This window comes from Coturnix japonica, chromosome 1 (assembly GCF_001577835.2).
Source record: "Coturnix japonica isolate 7356 chromosome 1, Coturnix japonica 2.1, whole genome shotgun sequence".
Lineage (NCBI taxonomy): Eukaryota > Metazoa > Chordata > Aves > Galliformes > Phasianidae > Coturnix > Coturnix japonica.
In genome coordinates, this window is record NC_029516.1 from 61,515,059 (window position 1) to 61,536,888 (window position 21,830).

Sequence of the window (21,830 nt, forward strand, 5' to 3'; positions counted from 1 at the left end):
AACCTTTCTGTATTTACCCCGTACCTCAGGCAGGGATGCACTACTTCAGTACTTGCTAACTAGGAGAGAAAATTTGCAACTAGAAGGCTTTCCAGGTAAATTATGTCAAAAGCAATCTTGATATTCTAAGACCAAGCCTTTTCAACCAAATTCAAATATTTAATCCCAGAATATTCTGAGAACATTTCTATTTGACCATGAGTATATTTTTTCTACTTATTGTAGGAATTATAGACTAAATTCTCTTTGTATATCAACTACGTTACAGCTAGCATGATTACAGTACTTGATGTTGTCCCTTCATAAGCAGAATTTGCACTCATTCTGCACACAATAGGATTTCAGCCTCTCAACAGTCTAGATGATCAGTCTCATCTTCTCAATAAATTACACAGTTCCTGAGTCTGTTTCATCACTTCAAGCTGGCTTTAGGACTATAAGTTCAGAGTGCTGCAGAAAGGACTATTGTAAGACAAACTAAAATATTTGCCCTGTGTTGAAGAGATATGAGCCAATTGTCAACAAAAAATGGTTTCACAAGATGTATCAATCAGAATGAAATATTAAACCAGTAATTCATAATTAAAGCCTGATGTTGATGTGTGCTGAGTGCTTCTCAAGACATTTAGAGTGGCCTTTCATCACAATATCTATTGAGAAAGATGAGGAGCTTACAGTTTCTTGGGAGTTAATCAACACCTCTTTGCTTTGCAAAACAGCTCTGTTGGCCTGGATGGCAGAGAGTAAAACACAGTTTTAGAAAATGAGTAGGCATCATAACCATCACCTGAGTTTTTCTGTGAATCTCTGGTGCAAACCACTGCCATTTCATTTCCCCCTCTGTGCTCCTCTGTCAACCAATCCTGAATTATCCAGTGGTTTTTGTCAGCAAGGTCATATTTACTAATAATCCCATTAGTCATTCTCTGTAGTTTGAGTTCAGTATGTTCCAGGATAAAATAGAGCAGCTATCCACATAACTTCTCGCAAAGTAGCACAGTTGGATCAGTAAGCAATTTCAGTGACCTTTGCTGTTTGTCATCTGATAGGATAAAAGTCTAAAACAGCCCAGAAGATGAGCTGGAGATGGATGAAAAGATACAGATTAAGCATGTCAGATTTTCCATTAGGAAAACAGAAGTTCTGCTGCCAGAAAGGCAGACAAGCAGAATATTCAGTGTATCTCTGCTCCTCCCCACGTCACTGCTGTTACCGCTTGTTGCCTTGGGGAGGTTGCTTGCTATGTTTATAAGCTGTGCGTAGAGAAATGAAATACCACCGTGAAAAGGCAATAAATAAATAAATAAATAGATAAAAGATGTTTCTGGCAGAACAAGGATGACAGGTGCTTTGTGGCAGAGCCCTGAAACTTTGAAATATAGGAACTTTCCATGACAAAACAGGAGACAAGCTGCTGAATCAAGTCTGGCAATTTCTTTCAAGTGATTGTATTGAACTGACTGTAGGATGTGAAACAAGTAAATGTTGTCCACATGACTGCGAGCCAGATTCAAAAGTACTGTAAGGCATCATGAATGTGATACATTTATGTCAACAGAGACTTTGCTTATACCCCTCTACTGCCATCATTTACCTTCACTTTCTGGTGCTCTGACATTTTTGCACCTGTTTTTAAACATGACAGGCATTACATGGGAGAAACAAGTGACAGTGGAGGTGACACCATTCATTTTTGCAATTCAGAAACAGTCTATAGGGATTGTTGACTAAATGGGATCTATTCCATCATTGCATTTGGCTAAAATGCTTAGGCAGTTCAGCTTAGGCTGAGAAAACAGCTGAGCAGAGTAGCTGAGAAACACTGGTCCACAAATCAATCTATAGCCTCCTAATAAACACTGAAACCTTACCCATGTTAAATGCTCTCGAAGTTGTCCAGGTAACTTCTGCTTGACCTGAAAGAGCCCTGGCAAAAGGCATGGGTCCTTCGGGAAGTGCTTGTAACACGAAGCTTGGCAAAGACATAAGGACAAACAGCCTATGGTTGAGGGAAGGGGCGGGAAAGAGAAGTTCAGTGTTTCATCGTTTTGTGTATGTGTGTAATGTGTTGTAATATAACAACTTTGCTCTTGGCAGGCATGAATCCAGGTTTAAACAACGTATGCTGGAACTAACAGATACGAACAACATTGCCTACTTATTTCTATCGGCTGCCAACAGATGGCTGGAGGTCAGGACGGTACGTTCAGTTTAGTCCCAGCCATGGTTTTGAAACCTTGGAAGCAAACAGAGACTTAGCCTGATGTAGAGGAGAAGATAGTAACGGGAATTAATCTCGCGTTGAGATTATACACACTGATACTTAAAATAGCTTGGGATTGTTTATGTTAAACACATAAGGTTTTTTTCAGCTTTCTTGGCCAGAAGTAAGAAAATATGAGCCTCCCTCATCTTTTGCTGTTGCAAGGTCTGCTGTCTGAAGAGAGTGCAAGAGCAAACATTTACATAATTTGAAATAAGGCTTTCTCTACTACTGTGCAGCATCTGCAGACCTGCCCCTGTAACAGCTACTTTCAAAGCAGAGGGTGGCTTTTAAGTAATTTTCTGAGCTGTGCAATCAGTCAGCCAGAGCTGTTACAGGCACCACGGTGTCTCCCCAGCAACAGGTTTAATCCCACAACTGTGATTTAGAGGCTCTGTTTGTTGTGCCCTTGCTTCTGCTGTGAGTCTATACTGTGTGTAAGGTACAGAACTGTTCAATGTCACAAAAGTAGAGCTTGGCTTCAACTTAAAAATGAATGACTCCTATCCATAGCACAGCCAGAGGCAGTGAGACAGGCTTCTGTTTTTTATAGGGGTCCTCCCATGACAGCGTGTGAGGAACTTCAGTGATTAGCATGAGGGCAAGCAAAATCATTGTGTTTTCATCACGTATTGGCTCTAAAACAGCAGTGAATGAACAGAGTTGTGATTTGATTTTGACAGTCACAAGCAGTAAAAGGCATGATTCATTCATCAAGGGTGTTATCCTCCCCTTCACTGACAGAGCAACAAAGTTGTGCTCCATTTCTTAAGTGTCAGAGCTTCCCTTTGTGCATAAAGCTATCAGTATAAGAGATCATGCTGAACTTCAACATAGCATCAAAAATAATGTGGTCTTACCAAGGAATAGTTCATTTGTCTCTGCCTAATGGTGCAGTAGTACAAATATCACCCAGAACTTCAGAAGGGATCAGTAGCAACTGGTCCCATCTGCTCATGAAGACTCAAAAGCACTCTACTTCTATTTCCTTGCAGTTAAGTTAGAGTCTGGGATCTGACCATCGACACTTCCTACAGATACATGAACAACAAAGCCCTCATTTCAAATCTCTTAGGGAAAGACTCCAGGAAGGACATTATCAAATAGGACATTAAAAAAAAAAAGAAAAAGAAAAAAAAAAAGGATGGAAAATGCTAACTTTATAATCCAAAGTAAATATCATGCAGGGAACAGTGGGACAGTGGGAACACCAGCAGTCCCATGAATCAGGCACCTTGATGACTGCATGAGACCACTGTGTATCTGTCATTCACTTCAAAATGGAGATAGATACACATCAAGACAACTGGCTGACGCTTGTGAAAAGCCTATGAGAAGTCCAGTTCAACCTCCACAGCAATTACCTCCACAGCAATTTCTGCAAGAGCAAGACTTAATAGACCAGATGTAGCCCCACAATTACGCTGTTTTAGTGCTTTGAGTTACTGCTACCAACAAGCAAATGGTGTTTTGCTGCTGGCTATGAGCACATAGCAGGCTTAGGGATGTCTTCCCCGTGCACGATGTCCCACTACAGAATGTAGTCTGCCCAAAAAACATGTGCATTACTTGTATAAATCCTTCCAAAACCCTTCATGGTCTGATACTTTTATTTTGGAAAGCGAATTCAAATTTGAGAAGATGTGAGAGAGAGTAGAGAGGAGTGGAATTGATTTGCTTAAAGGTTGTGATTAAGGATGTTATGTCATTCTTATGACTTCTTTTCACACTCTCATTACATTCTTTTATGCCTCCTCTTCTGGAAGAAGCTACATGGAGACACCCCAGCCCAAACAGATTTGCAGAAAGTACTGGCCTGTTTCATTTGTGTCCAGCAAGATCCTTTAGGCTGTTTTGGACACCAAAAATCCTGGTCTTTTCCAGGAAAAGCAACCCAGCTGTAAGGACTAGATGTCATTACAGAAATAATTCTCAATAAATTGAATGTGCTGTGCAACAGAAGAAATGTTATTATCAGTGCGTTTTAATGTTGTCTAGAATCTTTCTCACTCCCTCTGTCTCATTTTAGGATTATCTTGGTGCTTGCATAGTTCTTACTGCAGCTATCACTTCCATCACCGAAGGGCCAAACTCGGGGTTTGTGGGGCTAGGTCTCCTATACGCTCTGACGGTAGGTACCAAAGCACATTAACTTTGAGATTCGTGTATTCATTCTATGGCAATTTAAAAAAAAAAGAAAAACATATATATGATTATCTTCCAGCTTTCTTAATTGTGAAAACAAACAAATAAATAAATAAATAAATTCTTGCAAATAATGGATTCAAGCCAAAGTTGACAGAGTTCAGAGCAACTTGGACTTGCTTCAGATTTTATGAGCCAATTAAAAAAACACAACCATTCCCAGGCCCTGCGTGCTCCCAAGCAGAGCAGAAGAATTTAAAGTGCGTAAGAGGACCTGCTGTGCACTCTGTTTTGCACAAGACAGTGTTGGTTGCACTTGTACATAGCAGAACCTGCCAGATGCTGCTCCCTCACAGGCTGAAATAACCTTAGTAATGTTTAACCAAAGACCAATGTAATCATTGCTGAAGAAACTGAAATGCTAATTCTGTCTTTGGATAGAATCTACTCAGATGCCTAATATTATTCATCCAGTTCTGAATGAATATGGAGCTGGGGATCTTTAAGGCTAGAAGGCATGTTCCATCATGACAAGCAGCAGTAGGAAACAGGAGGTGGGGTTAGGAAAGACAAGATTTTGGTGGCACAGTAACCAATTCATTTTAACTGTATTGTGAACAATTTAAGGTGAGTCACAGAAGAGTCCTTCAGCATAGTAGGCAGTGAAAGAGACAAAGCATCATGAGCATGGCATGACTATTGTCATCACAGAGAGCAAAAATATAATTGAATTCACCAAAAGAGTGGGGATAAAATCAGGATGAGGGTAGTGGCAGGAGTAATTTTTGAAACTGGTTGTGGCAAAAAGCTGGCTGCTTTATGCACTAGTGGGTGGAAAGTGTTGTCATATAGAGGGTATGGGTATGAGTCTAGCACCAAGATTTGGCTTTACTTTTAAATGCTGGTAAGCCCATGGTTGCAGCAGATGATTCCTGGCAGCTGCCTTAGGACGGCCTTAGATCCCCTTTGAGCCACTGTTACATCACTGTGAGCATCTGCCAGCAACTGAGAATCTGTCCCAGACTTCCAGCTTCATTCTGAAAACATTCCTGGTAATCCTGCTTCATTAGCAGAGATCTGAAGCGCCAAGATGTCTGCATTGCCTTGGCTACTTTATACTAAATCTGTATTTGCAAACAGATCATTAGCACAAATTAGCCGTTGGCTGAAGTCTGGAGCAGACAATGCTCTGGTCAAAAAGTGGGAACCTGTCTCTCCTTCCTCACAATAGCACTAATGAAACTTTGGAGCTAAGAGAGGGATGATGTTTGGACCTGGATAAGGTCAAGCTTTGCAGCAACATGGTGTTTATAGTTGGCGTTCAGAAGCTTATTCTCTTCCCTTGTTTAAACACTGCCAACTATTTCAGAGCAGTGATGAAGGCTGAAGCTATGGGCAGGGCCTTTGAGATGCCAGACTCTTTTATCAGATCTGACAGAACTATGATTGTAGATACATTTCTGAATCATAAGCTGGACAGAGATGTGTGTTTCTGAACAGCAAATAACTCATCACTCATCAGCAAGACAATCAACTAAATCCTCTAAATTCACAACAAATTTTATTGTTGACTCTTAGTGAAAAATATTTACTGTATGCATATTGCATCTGTATAAGGTGAGTGGAAAAGAAGTGAAGCGGTGTGATTTATTCATAACAAACATCTGATTTGTCAGATTTAACAAGCGAATAAATGACAAAACCTTTCTCCAAGTGCATTTGTTTGTAGGGTGTTCTCATAAAAAGAACTTTCTAAGCCCTTATTTGGGTACCTAAGTGGCTCAGTTTTTAAAGGTGCTTGACTATCAACAGTTGGTAACGGGCTTCTACAAACAGACTAAGGAACATATGCTTAGGAAACTGCTTTAAAATTATCTGCCTCGAATACTCAGTCCTTGCTAGAAGTCAGCTTCTCTAAGCCGGGTATTGTTCTACAATTATTTATTAACAGTTGCTTGCTACAAGCAGTACATTTACAATTAATCAGATTCTGTTTGATTACAAATGGTAATAAAAACTAAGAATGAAATGCCAGTGAATAGGTAATATATTTTGCTATTTCTATAAAAAAAAAAAACAACAAAAAACCCACACATTTTTCACAGAGATAAATGAATCATCTAAACATACACAGAAGGAAACAGAATTTAAGTGACCATCAAATTCTTTGCAATGTACTTGCAAACAGTCAACTTTCTTAATCTTTATTCAGTCTTTGAAAGATTAGAAACTGAAGCATTTACAAAGAGTGCTGCCAATTTCTATTTATTCTGTGTCTGTGTGTTTAAAGAAAGTACCTTCCAGAACTAGGGAACAAGTGACTTCTAGTCAGTCACAGCTTCACACGGAGGGTATGATGTTTCCATCCTTCTCCTCCAAAAAAGAAAGATGAAAATACCAAGCAGTAAATTAACATGTCGGGGTTGTTGTTTGTGTTGGAGTATGACTAGTCTGTTATGTATGTGATGCTGTTGCACTGAGTCTAGGACTGCTGTAATGTCAGCAACTGACCCACTGTGCTGGTTTAGGCTAAAGACATTCACAGATTCATCTGACTTTTACTCACAAACATACAGATGCACAGACAGAAATCGGAACCCTACCCTTTTTCTCTTTTTGTGATGTAGATAACCAACTATTTGAACTGGGTGGTGAGGAATCTGGCTGATCTGGAGGTGCAGATGGGTGCTGTAAAAAAAGTACACAGCTTCCTGAACATGGAGTCGGAGAACTATGATGGCTACTTGGGTATCGCACTCTAAATTTTTGTGGTTTGTTTTGGTATTTTTTTGTGTGTGGCTTCTTTTTTCTCCAGGATTGTTAAAGCAAGATATATTGGGTCATGCAAAATACATTGGTCTCCTTGGCCAAAATCTCTTCGTATTTGCATGTAGGAGCTCCCAATGATTTGAATGACAAAGGCAGACAAAAGCAGCCAGAAGATATATAGACCAGTGACTGTCAGTAGAAATCAAAATGCAGGGATACAGTGCATGACACTGGAGTACAATCAAGATGTTCCAGGGCAAAACACCTATGTAGCTAATCTGTAAATGAAAAGAAAGATGAAAACCAGAAATGCATTAAAATTCCTTACTTCCAAATGAGTGATCTTTGCAGCAAATGGGGGCTACAAGACAAAGGCACGGCGGTAGTCAGACCTCAGCAACTCTTTTGTTACTATTTGTTCTCCACATATTTCAGATTGGTTTTGGTGTTTTAGAAGTGCAGAGATGAAAAACTTGAAGGTCAGCAAACTTCCTTGACAACCAGACTCCTTAGTCAAGACAAAACCTATCTACGTATTTGCAAATCAGGATGACATACGAGCTGTGATAATGTCAGCAGCTCAAGTTGTCACGCAGTAACAACATCTTTCCTTGCACTCTCTTTCCTCTGCCGGTTACTGACCTCAGAGCACGTTTACACTGCACTGATCTTTTCTGTTTGCTTTGCTTCTCCCCATTTCATTGCCAAGAGCTCCTTAGGCATTCACCCTCTCATCTTAGGTGTCGTGATCAGGAAGCTATGTGCTAACATGACCATCAGGAAGTCCTGAAATCCCTTGGGAAACAGCCCAAGCATGCCACCGTACTAGAAGGCTCTCCTTTACCCAGTGTGTATTTGGCATGGAACTGAAGGCTGGGTTTTTCAAGTGGTTTCATGAACGTGCCCAGAAAGAGAGAGGGAAAAAGGAAATGTCATAAAAAGTGAATTTCTGATAACATTTGTTTTGTTCTGTTTTGTTTTTTTCTGCTGTAACCATTCCAGATGCTTCTCAAGTCCCAAAAGACTGGCCTCAAGAGGGGGAAATCAAGATAGAAAATTTGTGTGTGCGATATGAAAACAACCTGAAGCCTGTCCTCAAACATGTTAAAGCTTACATTAAACCAGGACAAAAGGTACTGTACTTCTGGAGCAGGTCCATCTTTAGTTTGTTTTCTAACATAGCAGAAGAGCAAGACTAATGACCATTTGCAGTGACAGTTACACGGGCATGGGTCAAGACATACACTGAGGGCATCATTTATTGGCCAAGATCCATGTTTCTTCTTAGATACCCATCTCTTTCCATGTCCACCCCCACTGCACAGTGCGTGTGTAGTTGGTGAGATGAGATTAGATGATCACTAAACAAGAGCTGAGAAAGCACACAAGAACATCTTAAATTTCAGCATATAATGCATTCAGCATATAATGTCATTGTAGTACAGATAAAAATTCTGGCATTTCAGAAATCATAGAATCATAGAATCCCAGGGTTGGAAAGGACCTACAGTATCATCTAGTCCAACCGTCCTCCCATAACCATTGCTACCACAAGCCACTAAACAATAAAATCTTCCTGGGATAAATGTTTCCAATGATTATTTTGCCGAAGGGAACTATTTTGTGTAAGCATTTTAGACTAAATATCCCAATATACCTGAAAATCTGTTATTATGTTAAATTTCAGCTACTGAACTGCTATAGAATATTCAAATCAAAGTAATATTAAGTCATAGAATTACAGAATCATAGAATTACCAGGGTTGGAAAAGACCTACAAGATCATCCAGTCCAACCGTTCATCTATTACCAACAGCTCCCACTAAACCATGTTCCTCGGCACAAATTTTATGTTGCCCCATGGATTGATTCAACAAGCAGAAATAATGAAGTTCTATGTGAACCAAACAAAAAATGTTTTCCCCCAGTGTTTAAAATAGCATTTATTCTGAAGACAATACTAACATTGCAGAAATGGGATTTTACACTGTAAAATAAAATTTAAAACACAGTTGCTCAGCCAAGCATATCTGTTTAAGTTCCTTGTCCAATTAGGACATCATCCATGATGCATACATGCAAACCCATTGCATACAAAAGGGAAATTCCACTGCATGCAAATTAGAGACATCGTGATGTCCCACTGTGAAACAAAAAGTACTCTTTTTTTATCAACTTGAATACACCTAGCTTTTACTATGTGATTGATAGGATTGTTTATTAGGACAAGTGGGAATTTCTATCACGTTACATGAGTTCTTCAGTGCACAGATGAAACTGCTTCACCATTCAGTTAAAGGTCTCTGTGGATTTCAGCACTGCACAAACCATAAGAAGTTATGCAGGCTTTGTTTTTTATTATTTATTTCTGAAGATAAGGCATAGTCCATAGCAGCTGAAGCATCACTTTTAATTAAGATTTGTTAAATTATGTGGGTTTTTTTTCTGTTACTGCCTTCTGCCTAGAGTGTGGAGCAGTGTAATAATCTCTGCCTCACCCTCCCCAGCGTCAGTGACAGCCCAACCCCATCTTTTACCTTTGTTTTACAAGTCCAAACAATGCAAAAATAGAACAGAGAGTTTACTTGACACAGTCTTCTGTTTTTATTCTAATGTCTGCCGCTGGCCATTGGGAAGCACCTTTCTTCTCACTAAGACAGCAGTCCAGTCCAGCTTCCCTAGGACTGCAAGTCTGACTTAGAGCTGCCTTTTATATGGAATATCTTGTTTTCTTTTGCAGGTTGGGATCTGTGGTCGTACTGGCAGTGGCAAGTCATCCCTGTCTTTAGCATTCTTCAGAATGGTGGACATATTTGATGGTTAGTTTTCACTGGAGTACGTTGTCACTCCAGACCCACTCCCTTCTTATTTCTTTAGAGAAAGCAGGGACTCTTTTTGATCGTTTACATCCTATCTCTCTCTCTCAGAAGATGCTCAGTTAGAATGGGGCTTGTTGTGCCTGATCACTAAAAGTACGAAGTGTCCTATTGTGAGCAACACTTGGTTCTTCCAGGAAACATTATGTACAGATTATACTTCCACTCTAAAAAAAAAATATAATAAATAATAATAAAAATTTTAGTTTTGGCAATTGCTCTAAGAAAACACTATGCCATTTTTGAGATAAGAGGGAAAATATGCAACTCTCTAGAGCTCTAAATTTCTCCCTAAAGAATAACTGCATTAACTTGTTATAACTATGATAACATTAGTGGAGTAGAAATGAACTCAACAAATCCATTCCCATGATAATTACTTTTTATTTTATAGCATTTTCCCACAGCTACATCAGAAACTGAATAAACGTTTTGGAAACTTTCTGCTATATTTCCACTCTTGCAGCATTTCATTCTCCTAGCTAATTGAAATGAACTAGTATGCAGCAATATGCACCCTGCCTTTATAACAGAGATACATGTGAACTGTTGCGTGTGTATGGAAAACTACTGGAAATTTGCCTTTTTTTTTTTTTACAAAGATTTCCATGTTTCTAATTTGGTCATTGTGCATCAAATGTTTGCTAGGGAAATCCCAGTAAGATGTGGGAGGATAAGTAATGCTAATACTTGCTTTTGTTGTGGTTCTGTGCCTGTATGTATCTATGGCAATACATTTCTGATTCATGACTGGGGATCCTGGATACATAAATAGTGCAAACAGTTATATCTGTGCCCAACTTTCAGTTTCTTTCTACTTTAATCTTCCTTCTATATCTTTTCTTTGTTCCTTCTGTGTAACTGATTTTTCCCAATGGGAATGCCTAAGTATTTTCTAGTTGACCTCTGTCCTTTGTGCACAATCCTCTCGATGTCTCAGCTCAATCCATATTTAGTTTCTAAGCTGGCTCAATTCTGAATGGAGCCCTGGTTCTTAAAAAAATGCATAACAAGATTTTGAGTACATCTACTAAAGTCCAAATTTAATTCATGGTATCCTCTTTGGTTCCATATGTCTTTGTTATTTCGTAAATTTTTTGTATGTTCCACGTTATTCCCCTATTTTCACTTCTTTATTTAGTGCTTTCCCTTTCTTGTCCTCTCTTTGAACCACCTATCTGTTTTGCTTGAGTACTTCTTTCTACTTTCCTGGTTTCCCAGCTCCTCTCTACTATTTCCTAAAGGTCCCCTCTCTCTGGCTTCTAACACAAATGCATTACTTTCTTCCCACAGCATACCACAGTAATATTTACCATGGAGTAACCTACAAAGTGCAATATTATGAAAACTTGGAATTACAGAGCGCCATACGTGCAGCTTTGAAAATCCATATATTTGTCCGTTTGTGGTTAGGTTCTCCCTAACAAATGAACATATTGTAGGCACCTCCCAGGGCTGCATGCAGCCACTCCATGGAGTAACCCACAGGGAAAATGAAGAGTTGAGCCTGATGAGAAATAGCCCTTATGGTACCCTTATTCAATTTCCTCTGGTCCATTGATTCCCCATATACAAAGGGACGTTTCTATGTCCAGGGGAAGTTACTGACTTAGTTAGTTCCTGATTTTTCTTTGAGGATCCAAGGAAAAAGCTTCCTTCTACCCTTCCCACTTTTTTCTACTTATGAAATACCCATCTCCAGTTTCTCTGATATGTTTCTCCAGTCTCTCCACTCTGAATATCTGCAGTTACCACAGCTAGAACACTGTAAGTCAGATTTTCAGACGAGATCCATATGCTCTTTGACCTGAAGTAGTGACTAGAAGTGGAAAAATCTTACTTTACGAAGTCTCTCAGCTGTTACAACTTCTTGTATGGGAATGAACTACTGGTTTAAGGAGTGATTAATGTGACTGCTTCCAGTAATCTGCTAGAAGAACAGTATGTAGCTAGTTCATAACCAAATATTTAAGTAAAACTGATATGTAAGAACCACCATGAATGGCATAAAAATGCTTTGGAGTACGGTATTGGGTTTTTTGGTGCTTTCTTTTCCTGATCTGCCTCATGTTAAAAAGTTATGTTGCCCTATTCAGCCTTGAGTTCCAGAGATTTTTGGCTCCTGATGTATTGACTGTAGATAAATACAGTATTATGCAAAAGAAATAAGCACAGAGATTACAGACCTCCTGCTACTGTTAAAGTCAAGAACAGAGGAAGATACAGAATGTGGCTAATTACTCGTGCTCTTGTTCTCACTCTGTCTGTAAATATTAGGTTGCCTCATAATAAATTATACTTCCAATGCTACTATTAATCCACTAATTTCCTTTAAAGGAATTTGAGGGGAAAAAAAAAAAGAAATATGGAAAGGCAGCACCAAAAGGCTGGATTCCCTCTGGGCTGTGTTTCTACATGCATTCACCTCCTCCATGTTTGTGTAACGACACTGAGAGAATTCAGAGGCATGCTGTATCATCAGCTGGAGCCCAGCCCAAAGTATCTGCTTTATCTTTCTGCCTGCTATCCGATTGTGCAGTTCCGTCATGTGTCCTTTGCTTATTGTTTTAAACAGGAAGGATAGTGATTGATGGCATAGACATCAGCAAATTGCCTCTTCACACTCTGCGTTCCCGACTCTCTATTATCCTCCAGGATCCAATACTGTTCAGTGGTTCCATCCGGTAGGTGTATGCAAAAAGAGAAGCAGTGTGTTTGTGATGGGTGATGTGGGCAGGAAGGGATGGAAAAGGGAAGAAACCTTCCTACATCACCACAATCTAGCCACAGACTGTCCATGAGGAATTAAGTGAGGTACAGAGTTCCACTTTATTTTTTTGCAGAAGGTCTTTATGAATTGTAACCTTAGTGACAAGACTCCTATTTTGTTTTTCTTTGCAGCTTCAATTTGGATCCAGAATGCAAGTGCACCGATGATAGACTCTGGGAAGCTCTAGAGATTGCTCAGCTGAAGAACATGGTCAAATCATTGCCAGGAGGCCTTGGTATGTCCAAGTTACTAGGAATATAAGTCCATAACGGCATTACGCATGCATAAATGTGTATGCACATAAATAGCTACGTGGGATCTTACACTCTGAAGCATCATGTAGGAGTCTGACAGGTACCTCATGAATACTCTTTCTCCATGCCAGAGCAAATAACCTTACTAAAAATCTGAAGAAATGTCTGGTTTTCCATTCACTGCAGAAAAATCCTGTGGCACCTCAACATTATAAATGAGTGACTAGTCAGAAGAGTTTGTTAAAAAAGTTTCTACTTCTGCTCCTTCAGCAGAATTTTGCTTGGCCAGAAGAGTTGTAGCTCTTATCTTGAACACAGACAAAGCATTTTCCTTTTCATTTGTGATCTGCTTCATGAAGAAAGCTTATCTATTTATTTCCTTCCATAATGTCTGTATCATATTACTAAGATTTTATCTTGTATCCTACCAGATTTAACTATTTGGTTCACTTGCTAAACTATAACTCAACTATATGCTATGAATTAACTATAACTTTTGTAGGGATTTTGCTTCATGCTGGAATAGCATACAAGCAAAGCTTTCATGGTGTCCTCTCAAAATCACTGTGTTCTAATTTTACTAATTGGTTTCTATTATAGATGCAATGGTAACAGAAGGAGGAGAGAACTTCAGTGTAGGGCAAAGACAGCTGTTCTGCCTAGCCCGAGCCTTTGTTCGCAAGAGCAGCATTCTTATCATGGATGAAGCCACAGCATCTATAGACATGGCCACAGTGAGTATAGCAATTTTCTCCATTGCCATGTGGATTTGCTGGGAGAAGAGGCATCATCTTACCCAGAAGTCAGACATGAGGTCTATTTAGCAGAGAAAACTGTCAAGTTTTCTGCCTTTGGCATGTGTTTAGTTTCAGTTGTTTCTGTTGGTGTTTGGGGTTTGATTATTAGTGTGAAAGGAAAAGAATAAAAGTAATATTTTAGAGAGTCTGCTTTTACCTGTGCAGCATTTCATTGGAGTCTGGGAGTCTGGTTCACAGATGAAGGGTGGTGTGGAATATAAGTCTGTCTTTTTGATATTTGAAGATGCACAACGAACTAAAATATAGAAGGATGAAATAACTGAGGTGAGCCTTTTGCTTTGTAGGAAAATATTTTGCAGAAGGTTGTGATGACTGCCTTTGCAGACCGCACAGTTGTAACGATAGCTGTAAGTACTAAATGCTGGCAGATGCTCTGTTCTTATTTCTCAAGCAGTTATTCTTGACTTTCACCAGTTAAACATCACTATGAAAGCAAAGTAAAACTAAAACCCAAAGTCAGAATATTCCCAGATGTTGCAACAGGATAGGACACATACTGCCAACCTGAATTTTTGTACTAAGTGATATCTTGCAGGTGGGCCAGACCAAAGCATTGAGATCTAAAGGACTTTATGGGGAACTTCAGCATCTGCATTACCTCCAAAAAAACTGTAAAGTTTTTCTCAATAACAAATTGAAACCAAAGCCATGGGCTAAACAATTATTGAAAGCTGCTACAAAAGAGAGATAAATATGTGTTTCAACAGCTGTTTCATTTGCTTTGTCTGGAATCCAGTCCTGTGGTTAGAGATTAGAGTTATGTCTCCTGGAGTCTGGTTTCAAGGCTGTCAGTGACTAGTTTGTGTAGATGAATGACTTAACCCAGACTCATTTACAACAGGCTATAAGACTCTTAGATACATAAATGCTGAACATGCTAACGGTAAGCTTATTCCTTTCCAGTTAAATGCCATTCAAACATTCAGTATTGTCACTTTCACTCAAATTTCACTTTCCCTTACCTTTGCCTTTCCAAACATGCTGTCTCAAGCAAAATGGCACATATTAATATTTAGCTTTCCTCACACAGCTGACTTCATTTCCTTCTGCTCTTCACTCATGGCTGCTCCTTCCTTCACCCACCTGTTTTTCTTTTCTTTTTTTCCAGCATCGTGTATCTCACATCTTGGAGTCCAATATTGTCCTAGTCCTTTCTGATGGTTTTCTAGTTGAATGTGACACTGCCTCAAACTTACTCCTCAAGGAGGACGGCTTGTTCACCACTTTGGTGAAGACTCACAAGTAGACTCTCTCAGTCCACACTGTTCACAAGACTTCTGACTATTTGGTAGTTATTTTTACCTCTCTAGTTTCCTTTCATTCTTCTTCCTTTCTACTGCACAGCTTCTGAGATGACAGTGTAAGAACGTTTTTATTATGCAGCTTCTGGATTTGTTTAATTTCTTCACTATTTACGTGAATTACATTTAATAAAAGCCTGGACATGCAACTAACATTGAATCTATGATGCTAAACAAGTACATTCCTTAAATTAATCCCTAAATTTCTGCCTCTGTAGTGAAATGTCACACTTCTAGAACTAGTCCCATCTGCACCTGTCTGGACACTTCTTAGTAATACATTCCTGTGCCAAATCACTGCATCTTACAACCAGTTCTCCTTTAAGATTTATGGCCATGAGTAAGCCTTCATATGATCCCCAATTGCCATTTCTTAATGTGCATTTTAGTAAACTCTTCTTTGATTTCTGGCTTGCTTGTGCCCTAACTTGCTATCATCAGTCTTCTAAGTCTGTGCTAGGAGAGTTGAATTTTGGGTGGTCTTTAGTGGAGCCAGGTGTTGGACTTGACCCTTGTGAGTACCTCCCAACTCAGGATATTCTACGATTACGTGATTCTGTGATATTTGCATGGCACTGGAAAAAAACTCTACCTCCAGTTACATGTAGGACTAACCTATTCCCTGCAGCAAGCACCAATTTAATCTTGGAGGGAGCTAACTGATCTGCAAAAGGAAACAACCTAGGGGTGTCCTAATAGGGATTCAGCATGGGCAAGCAGGGTGTACAACCAAGGAGTGGAGCAGGATGCCATGCCACCTGACAGTGCAAGGATGTTTCTCACCTGTATTTCCTTAAGGGGAAGATATCTTTCATTGATGCTAGAGGACCTCTTCCAACAGCTGTCTTGTCTATAATAGCAATTAGCTGACCAAAAATGAGGCATGTGCATGCGTAAGTGTTTTCAGGCCAGGTGCCAGAGGCTGTGAAGTAAGACCTACTCCAAATATTGTTGTAAGGAAATCAAGTCTTTTATCAACTTCATACACATTTGATTAGGCCCATTAATGAACTGCAATGAGAATTATCGTAATTAAAACTTCTGTATGCTTTTCTTTATGGCAGCATCGGGTCCACACTATCCTAACGGCAGACCTGGTCATTGTCATGAAGAGAGGGAACATTTTAGAATATGATACACCTGAGAACCTGCTTTCTCAAGAGGACGGCATCTTTGCTTCATTTGTCCGGGCTGACATGTGAAGGATCACACGACGTATTTTAAAAGCTTATTTTTAAACAAATGAAATGCATATTTTTTTAATTCAGTGTAACATCACTTTCAGCTTTTTTTTTTCAGAGCTTCTTTATTCACACTTCCATCTCCCAAAATAACAAATCCCGTTGCAATGCATGTATTTCTGAAAGCAATAGAAATGTCACTTAATCCAAAAGCCATTAAACTTCATGCTCACATGCACACACACACACACACACACAGAGGCAGAAGTTTTGATTTCCTGGAAATCTGGCATTTTTCTTAGACACAGTGACTTTATTTTCTTTTGTAGAGAGCACAAAAAATGCAGTGCTCTTACAAGCTGCATATGTTATTCTGGAACCAAGAATAAAATCGTGCCGTTTGTCAAGGAAGCAAGAGACCCCCAGAAGAATGCTGTCCCCGAAGGGGAAAAGTTAAAAGACAACAAATCTAAACCCATAACTCTTGGGGCAATCTGCTGCATTCCAAAGGCATAAACTTTGCTCTTCAAGTTATAGGGGATGAGCAGTGAATGAGGGAAAGGAAATTCATCAGAAATAAGGAAACTCTCCCCTTCACACTAGTTCACACGCTGTAGTAGGCACAGTATTACTTTTTCTATGCAAGGATAACTTACCCCTACAGTCAGTTCCTACATCCATATTTGTTCTACAGAATTCTTTGAACCAAGGACACAAATCATCTTGGAATTCTGCATGCTTTAATAGACTTATAGAGGAATACATTTTGTACAGTATCTTAAGACTTTGTACTGAAATTAATCTGAATGTATAAAGTTGATATTAATCAATCTTTTAAAAATTTCCACTAAAATATTCTACTTAAAATGGCATGTAATCAGCCGGTCACTATTTGTTTCATATGTCTTAAGCCCTTCAGATTGTTTTTTTATGTTGGAACAATCATCAAATGGTTTCTGCATCTTCAAGATTTTAGGTCACTTATGTTCGTATTTACCTCATAAGGCTTTCAAAAGATTGCCCACACTTGGCTAATGCATAGGGCTAGATTCTGAATCATGATAATTGCCCAGTGGACAATAAATCTCTAGGAGTTTCACAGACATTCTTTCAAAGGCAGAGTCTGAAATGTCTGCTTCATTCATAATATTCAATGTGATCTTATTTGTCTGTTTTTATAAGGTTTAGAATGAACATGAAGTGCACTTAAGCTTATTGTTAATATAATTAAAACATGAAACAATTCCTGGCAAAAGAAAAGTAAGACTCAAAATTCAGATTACACTTAGTTTGATGATACAATGGTTTCTCTCTTTTTTTCATCTTATTAAAAATAAAATCTCTGTGATACAACTAAACACAAAATTCAGCTTGGAACATATTACTAGGGAAAATACTTCTGTGATTTCCCTATGAACTGCTGTGAAAAGTTATTGCTCTTTTTTCCATTAATACTCTGTGTTGAACTCTGTCTTACAAAGAAAAACAAAAAATAAAGCAGATGTTTACAGTGGAAAAGCAACGCTGTTACGCAGATTTCGGAGCAAAGCAGCCAGCATCAATCTTGATTTAATTTCATTGTCTTCGGGGAAAAAATTAATTGGATTCATTGTTGTCAGTTCCGGTCACTGTGAAGTAGAAATAACTTTGTTTATCTGCATAACTTTGATGATGATGCAGTCCCGATTTATTTTAAGTGGTGCTAATCAGTTCAATGAAATGCTGTTTTACATTATATTATGTGGCTTTGAGGGGCTGGGATCGTGTCAGGCATCCTGAATTACTTAAGAGGACCCCAAAATTAGTTCTTTTTTCCTCTTACATTTGTCCCAAAGGCGGCAGAGAGGTAAGAATCCCCTTCTTTGCTCATTTATCCCTCCTGAGGTATGGAGCAAATCAAACACTGCTATTTAAATATGTAGAAAAGAAAACGAATTACAGGCCTCAGTCATTTTGCTGGAGGAATGCAGGAGTACTGACTGTAATGTTACATGTTTGTGGTCAAAGATTTTGCCAATTACTAGAGAATATCCCTAGCAGGTTTAAAGGCACAGCTTAGATCCTCAAGCAATTATGCTTAGCATACACAGGTTCCAAGAGACACAGCAAAGAACAAAGTGTCATTGGCCTAAGAGATCTCCTTGCATTATAGCCGCTATGTGCATGTCATATACTCACAAAGGCTATAGGCTGAACTTCCACTTCTCTGCGTTTCCCATCACCAGAAAAAAAGTGTTATGAATGGTTCTGTGCTCTTCTTGTATGCGGCCTTTCATCACAGCAGTAAGAGCTAGCTGCTTATTGCTGCTTCTCATACACCAGATATGCCCCATACAACCACTATGCCTATTACTGAGCCAAAATGCTAATATGCTGTGAATCCAATCATAGGGGTTTTAAGCTGTGTTTGAGGCAGGACTGTAAGACTCTGCCGTCAACACTGCTGACAGGTAGGAAGGGGAAGCTTTTGTCTGCTCAATATCCTGCACAGTGGCTGCTGGCATTTCAGGTGTTTGCAGCCTGAGAACGTCTGTAAGTCTAAGCCACTTGTGATCTGCTAATTGCTATTTAAGATTCAAGAATCTGGGGAGCATTACAATTATTTGGACTTGACATTTTAAACAATGCAGTTACCAAATAGGATAACTGTTGTGTTTCTCGCCATGTACTGATCGCAGAGGAAGCACTGATCCATGGCATTTCCTGTAAGGAAAGTTTGGGACAGCTCTGATAACCCCAGAATGTAATCAAGGCAAAGTTTAAGGAGAGAAACCATCACTTCATTAGGAAAAGCAGTAGGCAGAAAAGGCACCTCAAGCTGCAAATTCATTGTAGACCTTCATTTGCAAGAGCTTGACTCCTTTTTCCAGCTATCATTAAAGATCAGATAGGTGAAAGAATATACTATCAGAGGCTCCTCAGGCACTTGGAATAGTCATGTCTATTTTCCTGTAAACTGCCAGAACACCTCTGCTATAATTTAATACACCTCCACAAAACTCAATCTGTACAAACAGCAAATACAATGTAGCTGATCTGGCATCTCATTACACGTGCAAACAATGCCAGCAAAAATAATAGTAATGAAATATGTTTTCTTAAACAAGAGATGGCATCATTTTTGAATACAGTCAAGCAAGTCTCTTCAGGCTCCTTATACAATAAAATCTCTGATTTAATTGTTTTCTTTTTGCTTCCCAAAGCAAAGGGCTTTACTGTAAAAAGATGCTGATCCACTCACATACAATGATGCTCACATTTCATGAGAAGATGAAGGTGGCATCACACATACATTTTATACAAGCTACAGGCACTTTATCACAAAGTGGAATATAATTTATTTGACGCAAAAGCTTCTTTTATTTTAAAAACAGTGGATAAAACCATTTTTATTATCAGGAAATGAAATGTTTCAATGTGACTATCAAGCAGCAAAAGGTGGGGCACGTTGTACTTGTGAACACTGCAGCCTGACTTCCACAGTGTAATAGCGCCAGTAGAAATTAGTTCTAAAATATATAGTGAAACCACACGGCTACTTGTTAAACCTCCTCTGGAGCAGTGATTCTCCTATAAAATGTGTTAAAAAGCAAAAATGAATTCACCAGATTAACTTAATAATATCATCAAGCAGTGTCTTTTTAAAGCCTTATTTAAAGGCCCAATAAGTTTTATAAACTCCCTGATATGAACTCAGTGGTGGCATGTGAGGAGCTCTTCAGCTTCTTTGGAAATAAATCATTCAGAGGCAAAAGAAAAAGAAGGCTGAAAACAAAACAGTAAATCAAATTCTTCATTGCCATGCAAACATCCCAATCATTTCCACACTGTTTTTTTTCACTGCTCTGCTTTTTCTCCGCCAGAACCGACCTCTGTGTAAAACTGTGGGGAAAAGATTATCAGGTTTTCAGATTATCAAGGAATTGTTGTGAGGCAGGAGTTCTCCAGCTCCTACAAATTAGCGATGTGCTGACGCTGTTCTGGCAAGACAGCTTTGACTATTGGCTTCTGTGAAGCTGTGGAGTTCATAGAAGCTTCCAAATGTCATCCTTCAAGAGAAGAGATTCTTAGAAAGGTCTTCATCAATTTCCTACATGGTTACTACTAATTACTCACTGTTGATTGTATCTGTCTGGTGTTAAATGCTACCCACAGAAAGAAAACATCCCTGGCTAATGATTTTCACACCTCTAGTACAATAAGCCATATTCTGATCAGACCATAAAGAAGCAGTAAAAAAGACCTGGTTTATTAACAAAAATTTGTTTCTATTGGCTGTACTGGCATTCACCCCATGCAAGATATCTGCTTTGATTTTCACTGCACATAGAGATTTCCATCCTACAAATTACCTATAACAATGCAGCACCCAGCTCAGATGTTACCATAACAGGCATATCTTGTAGGCACATTTCACTGCCTGGTGCATTCATTCCCCTGTATGCATCTTAGTCATTTTTGTACAAAAATACATAGTTGTACATCCATGGAAGAAGAGTTATAAATATGTAACAAACAGTACCAGCAAATACTACCCATAAGACTGTCTCTCAGCAATTCCCATGACATTTCTTACCTCTCCCCTTATTTTACTTCAGGCTTTGCCGGCTGTACCAGCTTATATCCATAAATACCACTTAAACATCCAGTAAAATATTTAACCATGTAACTAAGGAACTAATGCGGCTCAGTGAAAATGACATGGTCCAGAACCACCATCCTTCAGCATCACAGTTTCAGATGCCCCAAAGCTGCATATGCTTTGACATGCAAAAGGTTACAGATTCATGGCTGACAGCTATCAGTACCTTTATCGCACTGGCTGGATTAGGCCCTTGCCCTTTCAGCAATGCCAGCTATGGCTGTTAGAGCCCTCTGTCAGAATCAAGAACCTGAAGTTCTGAGAGGAGCTTTGTCCTGGAGGTTTCTAAGAGCAAATCATTTGGGTCTGGGGCCTGTTCCAGGTTCCACCACAGCATGAGCTCAGAGGGCCCAGAGATGCCAGTTGCAGTGTAATATGATCTGAAGACAAGAGATGGCATTCTGTCAATGGCATGTCTCCATTTAACCCTTACTGCAGCCATCAGACAGCTGCTGGATCAATCGCTTGTAGGCAAAGGGGACGGGGCACAGAGATGGAGATGCAAAACATTCCACAGCTCTGTGGAACTTTATGGAGACAAAATCAGATTATGCCAAAGAGAACCCCAAGTTTGCTCGCTCTTGTTACACAAGAGGAATGGGCAGAATGTGAACAAGGAGCTGAAATGGAGACCCTTTGAAACCTTCCTCTGTTACTCCAGATACCACCAGAGGAAAAGGAGAAAAGAAACAGTAGTTAACCATTTGTCACAGCCCAAGCAATATGAGCACATATATTCTCCTGGTTTCTGGTTTTCCAAAATTCTGGCACAGGGAAACGACGTGGTGGCTGTTCTGTTATATCCAGCACT

General features: G+C 39.3%; 1 protein-coding gene across 10 annotated transcripts in view; it reads left to right on the plus strand.

Annotated features, from left to right (window-relative positions):
• The window catches only part of ABCC9 (ATP binding cassette subfamily C member 9), a 73,855-nt gene extending 55,956 nt beyond the window's left edge, over positions 1–17,899 (plus strand). For 8 of the 10 annotated variants that reach the window (XM_015869332.2, XM_015869399.2, XM_015869338.2 and 5 more), the window contains 10 exons: positions 2,098–2,200; positions 4,293–4,394; positions 7,036–7,156; positions 8,180–8,310; positions 9,918–9,996; positions 12,629–12,737; positions 12,955–13,058; positions 13,678–13,811; positions 14,180–14,242; positions 16,261–17,899. In XM_015869332.2, the coding sequence (XP_015724818.1) occupies positions 2,098–2,200; positions 4,293–4,394; positions 7,036–7,156; positions 8,180–8,310; positions 9,918–9,996; positions 12,629–12,737; positions 12,955–13,058; positions 13,678–13,811; positions 14,180–14,242; positions 16,261–16,398 (1,084 nt within the window). In that variant the 3' untranslated portion in view covers positions 16,399–17,899. Of the gene's footprint in view, positions 1–2,097; positions 2,201–4,292; positions 4,395–7,035; positions 7,157–8,179; positions 8,311–9,917; positions 9,997–12,628; positions 12,738–12,954; positions 13,059–13,677; positions 13,812–14,179; positions 14,243–15,003; positions 15,184–16,260 lie in introns of all 10 variants that reach the window. The other 2 variants (XM_015869389.2, XM_015869409.2) reach the window with 1 other exon arrangement.
• The last annotated feature ends 3,931 nt before the right edge of the window (positions 17,900–21,830 follow it).